This window comes from Electrona antarctica (assembly GCF_951216825.1).
Source record: "Electrona antarctica genome assembly, chromosome: 16".
NCBI lineage: Eukaryota > Metazoa > Chordata > Actinopteri > Myctophiformes > Myctophidae > Electrona > Electrona antarctica.
The window spans coordinates 4,021,276-4,034,870 of NC_136797.1; the positions used below are offsets into that span (position 1 = coordinate 4,021,276).

At 45.1% G+C, this 13,595-nt stretch overlaps 1 protein-coding gene across 5 annotated transcripts; it reads right to left on the bottom strand.

Annotated features, from left to right (window-relative positions):
• Window positions 1–206: 206 nt before the first annotated feature.
• Window positions 207–13,131, bottom strand: nudcd3 (NudC domain containing 3). 5 transcript variants are annotated; one of them, XM_079523637.1, is made up of 6 exons: window positions 12,758–13,131; window positions 9,868–10,241; window positions 6,605–6,737; window positions 5,930–6,073; window positions 5,020–5,208; window positions 207–1,749 (listed from the first exon to the last, which is right to left on the bottom strand). In XM_079523637.1, exons 1-6 carry the CDS (start codon window positions 12,953–12,955, stop codon window positions 1,639–1,641), a joined length of 1,149 nt encoding a protein of 382 aa, XP_079379763.1. In that variant the 5' UTR covers window positions 12,956–13,131; the 3' UTR covers window positions 207–1,638. The 5 variants fall into 5 exon arrangements, with proteins under 5 accessions (XP_079379763.1, XP_079379762.1, XP_079379766.1 ...); XM_079523636.1 differs by having other exon boundaries at window positions 9,856–10,241; XM_079523640.1 differs by lacking the exon at window positions 12,758–13,131 and adding an exon at window positions 12,312–12,337 and having other exon boundaries at window positions 9,856–10,241.
• Window positions 13,132–13,595: the final 464 nt, after the last annotated feature.

The following is a 13,595-nucleotide window of genomic DNA, read 5'->3' on the forward strand; positions in this document are numbered from 1 at the left end:
ACATGGACCCTAACAGGTCCATTTGGTTCCATGACTGAGTTAGACCCAACCCATAAGGGTTAATTTTGTTCTATTTGTACACTCTGAGTTACAGACCCATAAGGTAGTTATACTATCATTACAGAGAGAATATACTAATGACGTATGCCGTTGTTGACAATTTCCCTGTCAACATTTGTGCAGAAGAATAATTTCCGGTACCATCCTTATACAGACACACACACACAACTGTTTATTCATTTTATGCAGACACAATGCATACGTACATTATGGAAAATGAAGGTAAAATAAATATAAAAAATGAAGACTGAAAACATAATAGAGTTACGGCACACTTGTAGCTGTCCATGTCAATTCGTTCAAACGTTTCTTCTTTAAGCGAAAACAGAAAATCAACTAGGCCGTGCTCAATAGAGGTGCAGAAAACATTCCAAAGGTTATCTGGTGCTTCAAAAAGATCTAAGTGACTGAAATAATGAAGAGAAGGCGTTCCGAGCACAAAAAAGAAAAGAAAAAAAGAATAAAAATGAGGGTGGATATAAAATCAAGGTACTTTATTAGTAATGTTAAAACGCCAACAAACATGTTTCGACTCACAAAGGAGTCTTCATCAGGGCAAGTATCAGTATAGCTCTGATGAAGACTCCTTTGTGGGTCGAAAAATGTTGGCATTTTAACATTATTAATAAAGTACCTTGATTTTATATCCACCCTCATGTCTTTATTTGAATTGGCATCGACAGCTGTGAGTGTGCAGCGACTCTTCAATGATTTTAGTGTCTTTAGGTGGCCGGGCACCTCTAAAGCAGTGGTTCTCCAACATTTTCATGTCAAATGCCGAATAAATAGATTATTTATTCGGCATTTGACATGAAAAGGTTTGAGAACCACTGATCCAAGTCCATCCATAATGTCTAAACGATGGACAGATGGGCCTTTTCAGGGAGGGATGGTTCTTGGTCTCAACTGATCAATATTCATCTCTTGTATGTAATCCCTCTCAGTGGGGCGCGGTGCGGCACACACTGTACGTACCGCATGAGACAATTATACCGGAACTCCTTGAACAGAAAACGCAAAGAAATGCTTTTGATCACAAGTTCCTCTTATTGGCTAAAACGTGTTCGAGCCCCTTCCTCTCCGAACGTATGAATCCAAACGATATGAATCGTCACTGTCGGGTGGAAACCCTGTATGTGCAAAAGCAAAGTAGTGACAATAGCCGATCTACAAGCCCACGACGTATGGAACTACAGTACAAAACTCACAACACAACGGGTCAAGAGCTTGTCGATCTGCTGTTTTCACTACTCTCGTGAAACACTCTTCTATGATCAGGATAGATTAATTTAGAGAGAAGTTGAAATACGGAGATATAGGCGGTTCCTACCCGACGACACTGAACAGCGACGGCGCGGTCATAATATAAAGGGACAGGCGGGTCAGCCCTGCTGCAATCCCCTGTAAACTGAACCCGTCGGTTTGCATTTTGGCTTCGTGTTAACGCCGTATAAATACGCTTATACTCGTTTATACCCTTGGAAAACTCGTATAGACGGTCTGTCTTCTGCACGTGTGCGTCCTCATCGAACGAGAAAACGGTAAAAAAAACAACAACGACGACGACAGCGGGGGGCTTTAGAATTGCACGGCGCTGGGCGGGATGTCGAACATGGTGGGATCAAACTGCTGGCCTCTGAACGGAGAGCCTTCTGCATCCCAGCCTTTCTTCAGCATCTCGTGCACCTTCTGTGGAGACACAACACAGACAACAAGGGTGGTGATCAGGGTCTCCCGCTGTTTTGTAACAAAATATAGCACCGAAGTCTGACGTCAATATCGGTAGAGGGCGCAAATCCACGGGTTCATGTAAAATGGTAAATGGTGCATTTATATAGCGCCTTTATCCAAGGCGCTTTACATAGATTGTGCATTACATTCACCCATTCACACACACATTCATACACCGATGCCGGCGGAAACCATGCAAGGTACCAACCTGCACATCAGGAGCAATTAGGGGTTCAGTGTCTTGCTCAAGGACACTTCGACACTAACTCTGGGGGAGCCCGGGTTCGAACTGGCAACCTTGCGGTTGCCATCCAGCCACTCTACCCCTGAGCCACCGCCGCCCCTGTACTTTTTATTTGCCTCATAAAATCATAGATTGCCTCATATAAGAACTGTGTTTGAAAAATAAACATGTCACCCCGGCCGCTTCACTCATATGGATATAAAGAATCAACTAACTGAGAGAAAACGCTGTTGTTACTGCTACTGAATTAGTTACATTTTCGCTAGAAATGTATCATAATATGATGACTCATATATTATATGAGTGACTGACTGTCGTAAACGATACAGAGACACCTCCCTGACAATAACGCCGAAACAGCTTGTTTATTTTTGGACCACAACGCTTATATGAAACGATTTTAAGATGAGCCCATGTTATTCTCCATAGATAAATTACTTCCGTGAACCAGGGGAATCGAGGGGATGAGCGAGTGACGACAGGACCGTACATCTATACATGGTAGCCTATAGTAGATGTTAGTGTGAGAATACCACATTGTACCATATGCTGTATGATAAGAGAGATAGACAGACAGACAGACGGAAGGAAGGAAGGATATGTGTGGTCCTGACGCCTCACCCTCATGGCTCTGGGGCTGATAAACAGTATATGTGTGTGGTCTCCTCACCATCTCATGGCTCTGGGGCTGATAAACAGTATATGTGTGTGGTCTCCTCACCATCTCATGGCTCTGGGGCTGATAAACAGTATATGTGTGTGGTCTCCTCACCATCTCATGGCTCTGTGGCTGATAAACAGTATATGTGTGTGGTCTCCTCACCATCTCATGGCTCTGTGGCTGATAAACAGTATATGTGTGTGGTCTCCTCTAGGGCTGACCTTCGATCACGCTTTTGATGATAGACGCTTCGAAACGAATCACGATCGATCGTCGACGCTTCGTCATCCGACGGGGGGGGTTGCGAGGCGAGCAGTGACGCACAATGAATTACGCCAGGCCTCCGTCGCGTGCGTCAAAAAACGCACCGGTTCAATTTTAATGCACGCGTTAATGTCACGCAACGCGGGCAGTGGAGCCACCCTTCATTGATTAAAAAGGGAACATTCCCTGACGGTTAGGGAGACGCGACGCTGACGCACCCGGTGGAGTCCCGGTGTTAGGCTTAAAAGAAATAAAACAACGATATAGCAGAGAGAAACGCATGCTTGGATTGGTCTCAATTATTTTATTTAACAATAAGCAACAATTGTTGCTTTGACCCAATCCGCCCAATTGTAGCAGCCTTCATGAAAGCAGTGACGCACAAATAATTAGTCTTACAATAAAACATCCGACCGTAACAAGTCAACATCAAATAAAACTGCCTGACACAGGCATTACCTCTCAAATAAAAAAGATATAATCCAAAGCAGCACAGCAACGGCATTTTGCATTTATAACTGAAATAAACTTCGTGGAAACAGCACACGCAAGTGTAAAGGAAAGGCATTTTCCTTATCTTGCCGTAAAATTAACTGAAATAAAGCGTCATTTAATCGAGGCTTTATATGACAGCAGCGAGGCGCACGCAATCAGAGCTGCCTGGGAGAAATGCGAGGCCCTGTGCTTTAATAATTAATTAATTATATCCAAAACTATACAAAAATGATCACATTTCTATCTATAAGGACAAACCTTATTAGAAAAAATATTAATAGCATATGAAAGCCTTTTGAAATGTGTAGGCCTGTAGGTTACTGAATTGCAGGTGCTGCCAAATAAGTATAATTACTAGGCTACCAAATGCCAGTCAGTTGCGCAAATATAGGTCAGATAAATTAGCAGAGCGGAGTAGCTTCTCACTGACCAGCTCTTCTTAAAGTTTACTTAGCCTACTTTAATAATATGACATAGTGTTGGATCTCCATCCTCCAGACAAACAAACCTTGGATTATGCCTATAATTCTTCTTTCTTCAAACCAGCACGAGCCACAAGGTAAGAAACTATATAATGATTCACTGTTCGCACAGCACCCAGGCAGCTGTTCTTAATCGCATCGCATTCCCATCAAAGTAGCACACTAACTTTGTGATCAACCTAATTAATTTGCTTATTTTATTTGTAAAAAGCAACACTGTATTAAGACATGGCAGTATAATATTGGTGCAAAATGGAAATATGAGAGAGAGAGAGAGAGAGAGAGAGAGAGAGAGAGAGAGAGAGAGAGAGAGAGAGGGAGAGAGAGAGAGAATTGCTTTGAGAGAGAGAGAGAGAGAATTGCTTTGAGAGAGAGAGAGAGAGAGAGAGCATTGCTTTGAGAGAGAGAGAGAGAGAGAGAATTGCTTTGAGAGAGAGAGAGAGAGAGAGAGAGAGAGAGAGAGAGAGAGAATTGCTTTGAGAGAGAGAGAGAGAGAGAGAGAGAGAGAGAGATTTACCGTTCCATTTCAACTAATAAAAAAATGCCGTCTCGCAGGCGCGACTCCGTGAGGCCCTGTGCGGCCGCAACGTTCGCACAACCTAAAAAGCGTCTCCGTCTCTGAGAGTGCAATATTATAGTTAGTTACCGTACTTATATTAGTGCAGAAAAGAGACAATAAATCCCGCTTTGGAGAAGATGCGTTCCGAATCCGAAGGGGTTGTAGTGGCAGGGAATCAGGGATTCTACACTTTTGATTTATTTTGGGCTGCATGACTGCAGGCTGCAGCTGTTCTTGTTGACTTTCTTGTTGTTACCACGAGTGAGGGGGGAGAGGGGAGGAGGCGTTGCGAGGTCTGCGAGGCGCCAGCATGCAGCATGGCTCGCGGACCAAATGGGGCCGGTTCGCGGAGCAAAAGCGGCCGCTTTTTTTTTTTAATGACTATTCAATCTTTTATTTCAAGATCGATTCCCGTGCATATCGATCGATCGTCGATTAATCGATTTTTTTGGGTCAGCCCTAGTCTCCTCACCATCTCATGGCTCTGGGGATGATAAACAGTACATGTGTGTGGTCTCCTCACCATCTCATGGCTCTGAGGCTTGCCCTGTAGCTTCTGGTTGTAGTCAAAGGTCAGTCTATCCAGGACGGCATGCTCGTCCTCGCCCACCGTGGCCATGGAGCGCTCACGGTTAATCTGCTGGATGTCGATCTCTGGTTCTCCTTTCAGCAACGCACTCCACCACACCTCTCCGATCTTACTGAGCGTTAGCTGGGAACACACACACACACACACACACACATCAGCAACGCACTCCACCACAACTCACAACCACACAGCGACCAGGTATTTAAATACAGATGCAGGACTCTATACTCACAACCACACAGCGACCAGGTATTTAAATGCAGATGCAGGACTCTATACTCAAAACCACACAGCGACCAGGTATTTAAATGCAGATGGAGGACTCTATACTCACAACCACACAGCGACCAGGTATTTAAATGCAGATGCAGGACTCTATACTCACAACCACACAGCGACCAGGTATTTAAATGCAGATGGAGGACTCTATACTCACAACCACACAGCGACCAGGTATTTAAATGCAGATGCAGGACTCTATACTCACAACCACACAGCGACCAGGTATTTAAATGCAGATGGAGGACTCTATACTCACAACCACACAGCGACCAGGTATTTAAATGCAGATGCAGGACTCTATACTCACAACCACACAGCGACCAGGTATTTAAATACAGATGCAGGACTCTATACTCACAACCACACAGCGACCAGGTATTTAAATACAGATGCAGGACTCTATACTCACAACCACACAGCGACCAGGTATTTAAATGCAGATGCAGGACTCTATACTCACAACCACACAGCGACCAGGTATTTAAATGCAGATGCAGGACTCTATACTCACAACCACACAGCGACCAGGTATTTAAATGCAGATGGAGGACTCTATACTCACAACCACACAGCGACCAGGCTCCAGGTTCCAGAGCGACTCTTCTGGGTTGATCTTGTGCGTCAGCTCCCCCTCCACCAGTACGCTGTCCTCTGCTCCGTCCTTCAGACTGACCCGTACACTGCTGCTCTGCAGGTCCACCACCACCTGACCACACCGTTAATACACTTTTAAAAATGTGTATACATTTTGCACACATTTTCAAAAATAGCAGATCTACAAGCACATAACACGGCACTAAGTGGCGTGCTATGATATGATACGATATGAACTTTATTTGTATAGCGCTTTACAAAACATAGTTCCAAAACAGCAAGAAACACACAATAACAAAATGATAATGGCACACAAAACAATAACAAGCATGTATGTACAATTGGCTATTAAATAGCTATGATCTTGTGTATCTGCAATTTTTTTAATAGCCAAAGTATAAAAACTAATTTGTACAAACTAATTTGAATCGCAACCATCAATTTGCGATCGATTTTGTATGTATAGCAGATAAAGCCTGATTCGTCTTAGGTTGTGGAGCAGTGTTGTGCGCAAAGACACAGACGATCTACAAGCTCACACTCATGCGATGTGTTGTTGAGAGCTTCTTCTATTTTACATGATTTATTTTAAGCCCGATTTAAGAATAAATAAGGCTCAGAGTCCTGGAGAGTCTTTATTCACCTGTTTGCCTTTGACGACTGTTTTAGGGACTTTGACACGGACTTCCACGTCTGTGTAGTCTTGAGACCAGGTGTAGTTTTCCCTCACTGCACCATTATAGCTTTCTGGGTCTGACTGGAACTTCTCCTGACCCCTGAAACAAAAACAAAACGGGTGCACAAAACACCACTTTAAAATCATGTTCGAAATGTCTCCTCGTAGTCAGATAGTCAACTAATTCATCATCTATCTAGTGGAGATAAGTATTTTATTTTATTTTTTAACCCATTCTGTACAGGAACCCCTTTTGGTATTATACATTATACTAATATACTTTAGCTATTGTGGCACAAATCTTTGAATATATATTCTTTCAAAGTTAATGTTTTTAACTCAAATCTTTGCTTCTGGGGGGGGGGGGGGGGTCCCTGGAACAACATATTTTTTTGAGTGGTGTAAACCACTCCTACAACTGGCTTTTGTGTGCATAAAAAAATGACCATGGTTGCTATGTTCAAAATAATTTCTGACGTAATTAAATCACACCCGGGTGAACAGGGTGAACATAGCAACCGTGGTCATTTTTTCTGCACAAAAAAAGCCAGTTGTGAAATCACATCCGGGTGTGATTTCATTACGTCAGACATGATTTCATTACGTCAGACAGACCTTACACCACTCAGTTCACACGGGTGTGATTTTTACATATAATTCTGGGGGTTCTTGACATGAAACAGGTTGAGCACCACTGACATAGACATATACTGTTAGTGTTTTTCAGAAAACGGTTTAATGACCTAGTAGTGGTGGTGGCGGTTTAATGACCTAGTAGTGGTCGTCGCGGTTTGACCTAATGACCTAGTAGTGGTGGTCGCGGTTTAATGACCTAGTAGTGGTGGTCGCGGTTTAATGACCTAGTAGTGGTGGTCACGGTTTAATGACCTAGTAGTGGTGGTCACGGTTTAATGACCTAGTAGTGGTGGTCACGGTTTAATGACCTAGTAGTGGTGGTCGCGGTTTAATGACCTAGTAGTGGTAGTCGTGGTTTAATGACCTAGTAGTGGTGGTCACGGTTTAATGACCTAGTAGTGGTGGTCGCGGTTTAATGACCTAGTAGTGGTGGTCACGGTTTAATGACCTAGTAGTGGTGCTCGCGGTTTGACCTAATGACCTAGTAGTGGTGGTCGCGGTTTAATGACCTAGTAGTGGTGGTCGCGGTTTAATGACCTAGTAGTGGTGGTCGTGGTTTAATGGCCTAGTAGTGGTGGTCGCGGTTTAATGACCTAGTAGTGGTGGTCGCGGTTTAATGACCTAGTAGTGGTGGTCGCGGTTTAATGACCTAGTAGTGGTGGTCGCGGTTTAATGACCTAGTAGTGGTGGTCGCGGTTTAATGACCTAGTAGTGGTGGTCGTGGTTTAATGGCCTAGTAGTGGTGGTCGTGGTTTAATGGCCTAGTAGTGGTGGTCGTGGTTTAATGACCTAGTAGTGGTGGTCGCGGTTTAATGACCTAGTAGTGGTGGTCGCGGTTTAATGACCTAGTAGTGGTGGTCGTGGTTTAATGGCCTAGTAGTGGTGGTCGTGGTTTAATGGCCTAGTAGTGGTGGTCGCGGTTTAATGACCTAGTAGTGGTGGTCACGGTTTAATGACCTAGTAGTGGTGGTCGTGGTTTAATGGCCTAGTAGTGGTGGTCGTGGTTTAATGACCTAGTAGTGGTGGTCGTGGTTTAATGGCCTAGTAGTGGTGGTCGTGGTTTAATGACCTAGTAGTGGTGGTCGCGGTTTAATGACCTAGTAGTGGTGGTCGTGGTTTAATGGCCTAGTAGTGGTGGTCGCGGTTTAATGACCTAGTAGTGGTGGTCGTGGTTTAATGACCTAGTAGTGGTGGTCGTGGTTTAATGGCCTAGTAGTGGTGGTCGCGGTTTAATGACCTAGTAGTGGTGGTCGTGGTTTAATGGCCTAGTAGTGGTGGTCGTGGTTTAATGACCTAGTAGTGGTGGTCGCGGTTTAATGACCTAGTAGTGGTGGTCGTGGTTTAATGACCTAGTAGTGGTGGTCGCGGTTTAATGGCCTAGTAGTGGTGGTCGTGGTTTAATGGCCTAGTAGTGGTAGTCGTGGTTTAATGGCCTAGTAGTGGTGGTCACGGTTTAATGGCCTAGTAGTGGTGGTCGTGGTTTAATGGCCTAGTAGTGGTAGTCGTGGTTTAATGGCCTAGTAGTGGTGGTCACGGTTTAATGACCTAGTAGTGGTGGTCACGGTTTAATGACCTAGTAGTGGTGGTCGCGGTTTAATGACCTAGTAGTGGTGGTGGCGGTTTAATGACCTAGTAGTGGTGGTCGTGGTTTAATGGCCTAGTAGTGGTGGTCGCGGTTTAATGACCTAGTAGTGGTGGTCGCGGTTTAATGGCCTAGTAGTGGTGGTCGTGGTTTAATGGCCTAGTAGTGGTAGTCGTGGTTTAATGACCTAGTAGTGGTGGTCGTGGTTTAATGGCCTAGTAGTGGTGGTCGTGGTTTAATGGCCTAGTAGTGGTAGTCGTGGTTTAATGGCCTAGTAGTGGTGGTCACGGTTTAATGGCCTAGTAGTGGTGGTCGTGGTTTAATGGCCTAGTAGTGGTAGTCGTGGTTTAATGGCCTAGTAGTGGTGGTCACGGTTTAATGACCTAGTAGTGGTGGTCACGGTTTAATGACCTAGTAGTGGTGGTCGCGGTTTAATGACCTAGTAGTGGTGGTCGCGGTTTAATTACCTAGTAGTGGTGATCGCGGTTTAATGACCTAGTAGTGGTGGTCGCGGTTTAATGACCTAGTAGTGGTGGTCGCGGTTTAATGACCTAGTAGTGGTGGTCGCGGTTTAATTACCTAGTAGTGGTGATCGCGGTTTAATGACCTAGTAGTGGTGGTCGCGGTTTCGATCCCCGAACACGACGGCCTTCTTGTCACTCCCCGTCTCTCTCTACTACCCGTTTCCTGTCTCTCTAATAATAATAATAACTATACAAACCAGATAGAAAGGCAGTAAAGCCCCCAAAAGATATCTTTAAAAAGAAATCAGACCTGTCTGAAGTGAGTGGTGCTGTACTGTACTTGTGCTGTACTGCACAAGCCCTCCTCCCTGGTCTGTGTGTTAGGCGGCGCAACAGTGACACTTGGTGAACAAATGCTATAATGCTATTTTCGTGCTTGGACAGACAGACCCAGGAACCCACATAGCTGTCTATATAGGAGTGGTTGGACCACACAAAAGAAAAGAAAAAAACACAAACACACACAGAGCATTTACAAGATTACTAACGCGTCTGCTGATGATTTGGCACTGGCTCCAGGCCTCTGGTCTCCCTGTGAAGTACTCGTCTGGACAGGAGCGCTGCTGGTTGGGGGGAGGAGCTGAGGGCCGGAGGAGGAGGAGGAGGAGGATGGGGATGATTCCATGGTACCGCTGGAGGAGGAGGAGGAGGAGGCCTCCGTCTTATGTGCAGCCACAGCAGCACTCTGGCGGGCCGATGATGACGACGATGACGACGTCTCCCCTGCCGCCTCCTCATTCCTCTGTGGAGGCTCCACCTCCACCTCCTGAATGGTCATCGGAGGAGGGACGAGCCTGGTGCTCTCCTCCGTCTGCTGTCTCTCTCGGTCCTGCTCCGCCATGCGCTCAAACAACTTGAATGTCTGGAAATTAAATTAAAAAGAAATCACACCCGTGTGAAGTGAGGGCCCGATCTTATCGTCATGCATCATCTCATTCCGTCTTTTACGTCCTCCTCACCTTCGTCTTCAATGTTTGTGTTTACGCAATGTTCTCAAACTTGTCCATTCATTGTCAATGGGATTTAATGTTTGTGTTAGGACATGTGTTAGCACATACACCAAAAGCTGGACATAGGAGGGGAAATTTGTCTTGCGACGCAGCGGCCTTGTATGCAACACATATACACACATTTGACACAACACAGGACAAAAAGGAAAATACAATTACATACATAGAAACATAAGGGCAGAGAGTCATGTCCACAGCTTAGTCTAGTCCTGCAGGCCCAAATCCTGATTGGCCAGGACTAGACTGAGCTGTGGACATCCTCAGTGTTCATTTATTTTATACAGTTGTAGTGTAGAGAAAAGAGCACAAATGGACCTAGTTAAGTCTTCTATTATCTAGCTTGTCAGTTGTCACCAGAGAGAGAGAGAGAGAGAGAGAGAGAGTGTGCCGCGCGCGCGGGCCTTTCTGTATATCATTGCTCAGTGATGTAAATAGGTTTTCAATGTAATGAGTCCCAGGATGCAGGGATGGTCTTTTAGAAATGAGTCCCAGGGACATTTTGAAGAGTCCCACTTCAACCACATTAGGAGTCATATGTTGCCATTTTTTACAAATTGCAGCATTTAACTCCCATTTAATTTGATATGGTTATAATGTGGTTATATTCATGTAGAAAACAGAAGACGAAATGATTTTATTATAACTAAAGCTAGCAAAATAAACCTCTGCCTGGTGTAGCCAAAACAAAAAGGTTCAACATGATCTATAAAGCTTCTAAAGTGCACCTTGAGGACCATGCTCTGGGGGTTAAATAAAGTGTACTAAACTGCAGCTTGAGGACCTAGCCCCCCCCCCCCCCCCCCCCCCCCCGGGAGCGTATGTACAGCTGTACATACGCTCCGTTCAGGCCGTGCTGCGCTCCGCTTAAGTGGTCGTGAGATGTTTCAAAGATGCATAACACTGCTATAGGAGACAACGGAAACGTGGAAGAATTTTCATTTGGTGCAGATGCCGTTAAGTATTTTTAATCTTTTTAAACGTTCCTGCCTCTGATCTGCTCTGTCGCAGCTAGCCAGTGTCGGTGCGGGAGGCGGTACAATGGGAAGTCAATAAGGAAGTCAAGGAAGGAAGGAAGAGATCATTTCAGAGCAGCCAAAACGGGAAAATGAAAAATTCTTCCACGTTTCCGTTGTCTCCTATAGCAGTGTTATGCATCTTTGAAACATCTCACGACCACTTAAGCGGAGCACGGCCTGAACGGAGCGTATGTACAGCTGTGTACCATAGACAGTGGAATAAATGCGAAGGGACCCTACGGGTGAACGATAAAAAGGGGCTACTTGAGGACCATGCTCTGGGGGTTAAATAAAGGGTTATAATTACACCTTGAGGACCATGCTCTGGGGGTTAAATAAAGGGTTATAATTACACCTTGAGGACCATGCTCTGGGGGGTAAATAAAGGGTTAGAACTACACCTTGAGGACCATGCTCTGGGGGTTAAATAAAGGGTTATAACTACACCTTGAGGACCATGCTCTGGGGGTTAAATAAAGGGTTAGAACTACACCTTGAGGACCATGCTCTGGGGGTTAAATAAAGGGTTAGAACTACACCTTGAGGACCATGCTCTGGGGGTTAAATAAAGGGTGTTAAAGTGCACCTTGAGGACCATGCTCTGGGGTTTAAATAAAGGGTGTTAAAGTGCACCTTGAGGACCATGCTCTGGGGGTTAAATAAAGGGTGTTAAAGTGCACCTTGAGGACCATGCTCTGGGGTTTAAATAAAGGGTGTAAAGTGCACCTTGAGGACCATGCTCTGGGGTTTAAATAAAGGGTGTAAAGTGCACTTTGAGGACCATGCTCTGGGCCGCTCCGGGGGTTAAATAAAGGGTTATAAAGGGTGTTAAAGTGCACCTTGAGGACCATGCTCTGGGCCGCACCGGGGGTTAAATAAAGGGTTATAAAGGGTGTTAAAGTGCACCTTGAGGACCATGCTCTGGGCCGCCCCGGGGGTTAAATAAAGGGTTATAAAGGGTGTTAAAGTGCACCTTGAGGACCATGCTCTGGGCCGCCCCGGGGGTTAAATAAAGGGTGTTAAAGTGCACCTTGAGGACCATGCTCTGGGGTTTAAATAAAGGGTGTTAAAGTGCACCTTGAGGACCATGCTCTGGGGTTTAAATAAAGGGTGTTAAAGTGCACCTTGAGGACCATGCTCTGGGGTTTAAATAAAGGGTGTTAAAGTGCACCTTGAGGACCATGCTCTGGGGTTTAAATAAAGGGTGTTAAAGTGCACCTTGAGGACCATGCTCTGGGCCGCCCCGGGGGTTAAATAAAGGGTTATAAAGGGTGTTAAAGTGCACCTTGAGGACCATGCTCTGGGCCGCCCCGGGGGTTAAATAAAGGGTTATAAAGGGTGTTAAAGTGCACCTTGAGGACCATGCTCTGGGCCGCCCCGGGGGGGAAGCCCATGCGGTCGGTGGGCCGGGCCAGCCGGCGGTAGAAGTCGGTCTTGCGGTACAGAAAGCCGAAGTAGACCTGCAGAAAGTCCTGGATGTTCCCGACGTGCTGCAGCACGCCCAGCAGAGCGTGGTCGTACATCTCCGTCATCTGCAGCGGCGACGCCATCGATACCAAAAACAACAACACTTTGTTTCGTTTATTATCGGTGGAAAGTCAGGTAAATTAAAAGTATTGTTTACGAAACAAAACAATACGAGGACTTGCTAAGTAATGCTAGCCGAGCAGCCACTGTAGCCAATAATAGACCCCAGGGTTGGGTTGCCAGTCCCAGGGTTGGTTGTGAGCGAAATAAGCAACCTTGTTTCCTGGTCTAAGAAAATAAGCCCAAAAGAAGCGACTGATACAATTATTTACAGTGGATTATTTCTTTCTTTCTTTCCTCTTTTTTGGAATATTTAAAGTGGAGTTTGGAATTTTTTGAAATATTCTTCCAACACAAATCTGGTACGGGGCTCCCCTGGCCGATTTTCAGGGTTTGGTTAGGGACAAATACATGATATTAATTAATTTGGGGAAATTCTGGGTCTGTGATATGGAAATATTTGAGAACCACTGACTGGTTTAAATGTTACATCATTTATCTATGTTTATTTTTGCCTAAATGTGTCATATATAATTTCCTCATAATTGACGGATTTGGCAACCGCTGCTTTGGCAATGTCCGGTTTGTGCGACCCCATATATGGTCCGTCGGGAACGTCTCTTGAATCAACAGTTCCACGTTTACATTTATTATTATTCTTTA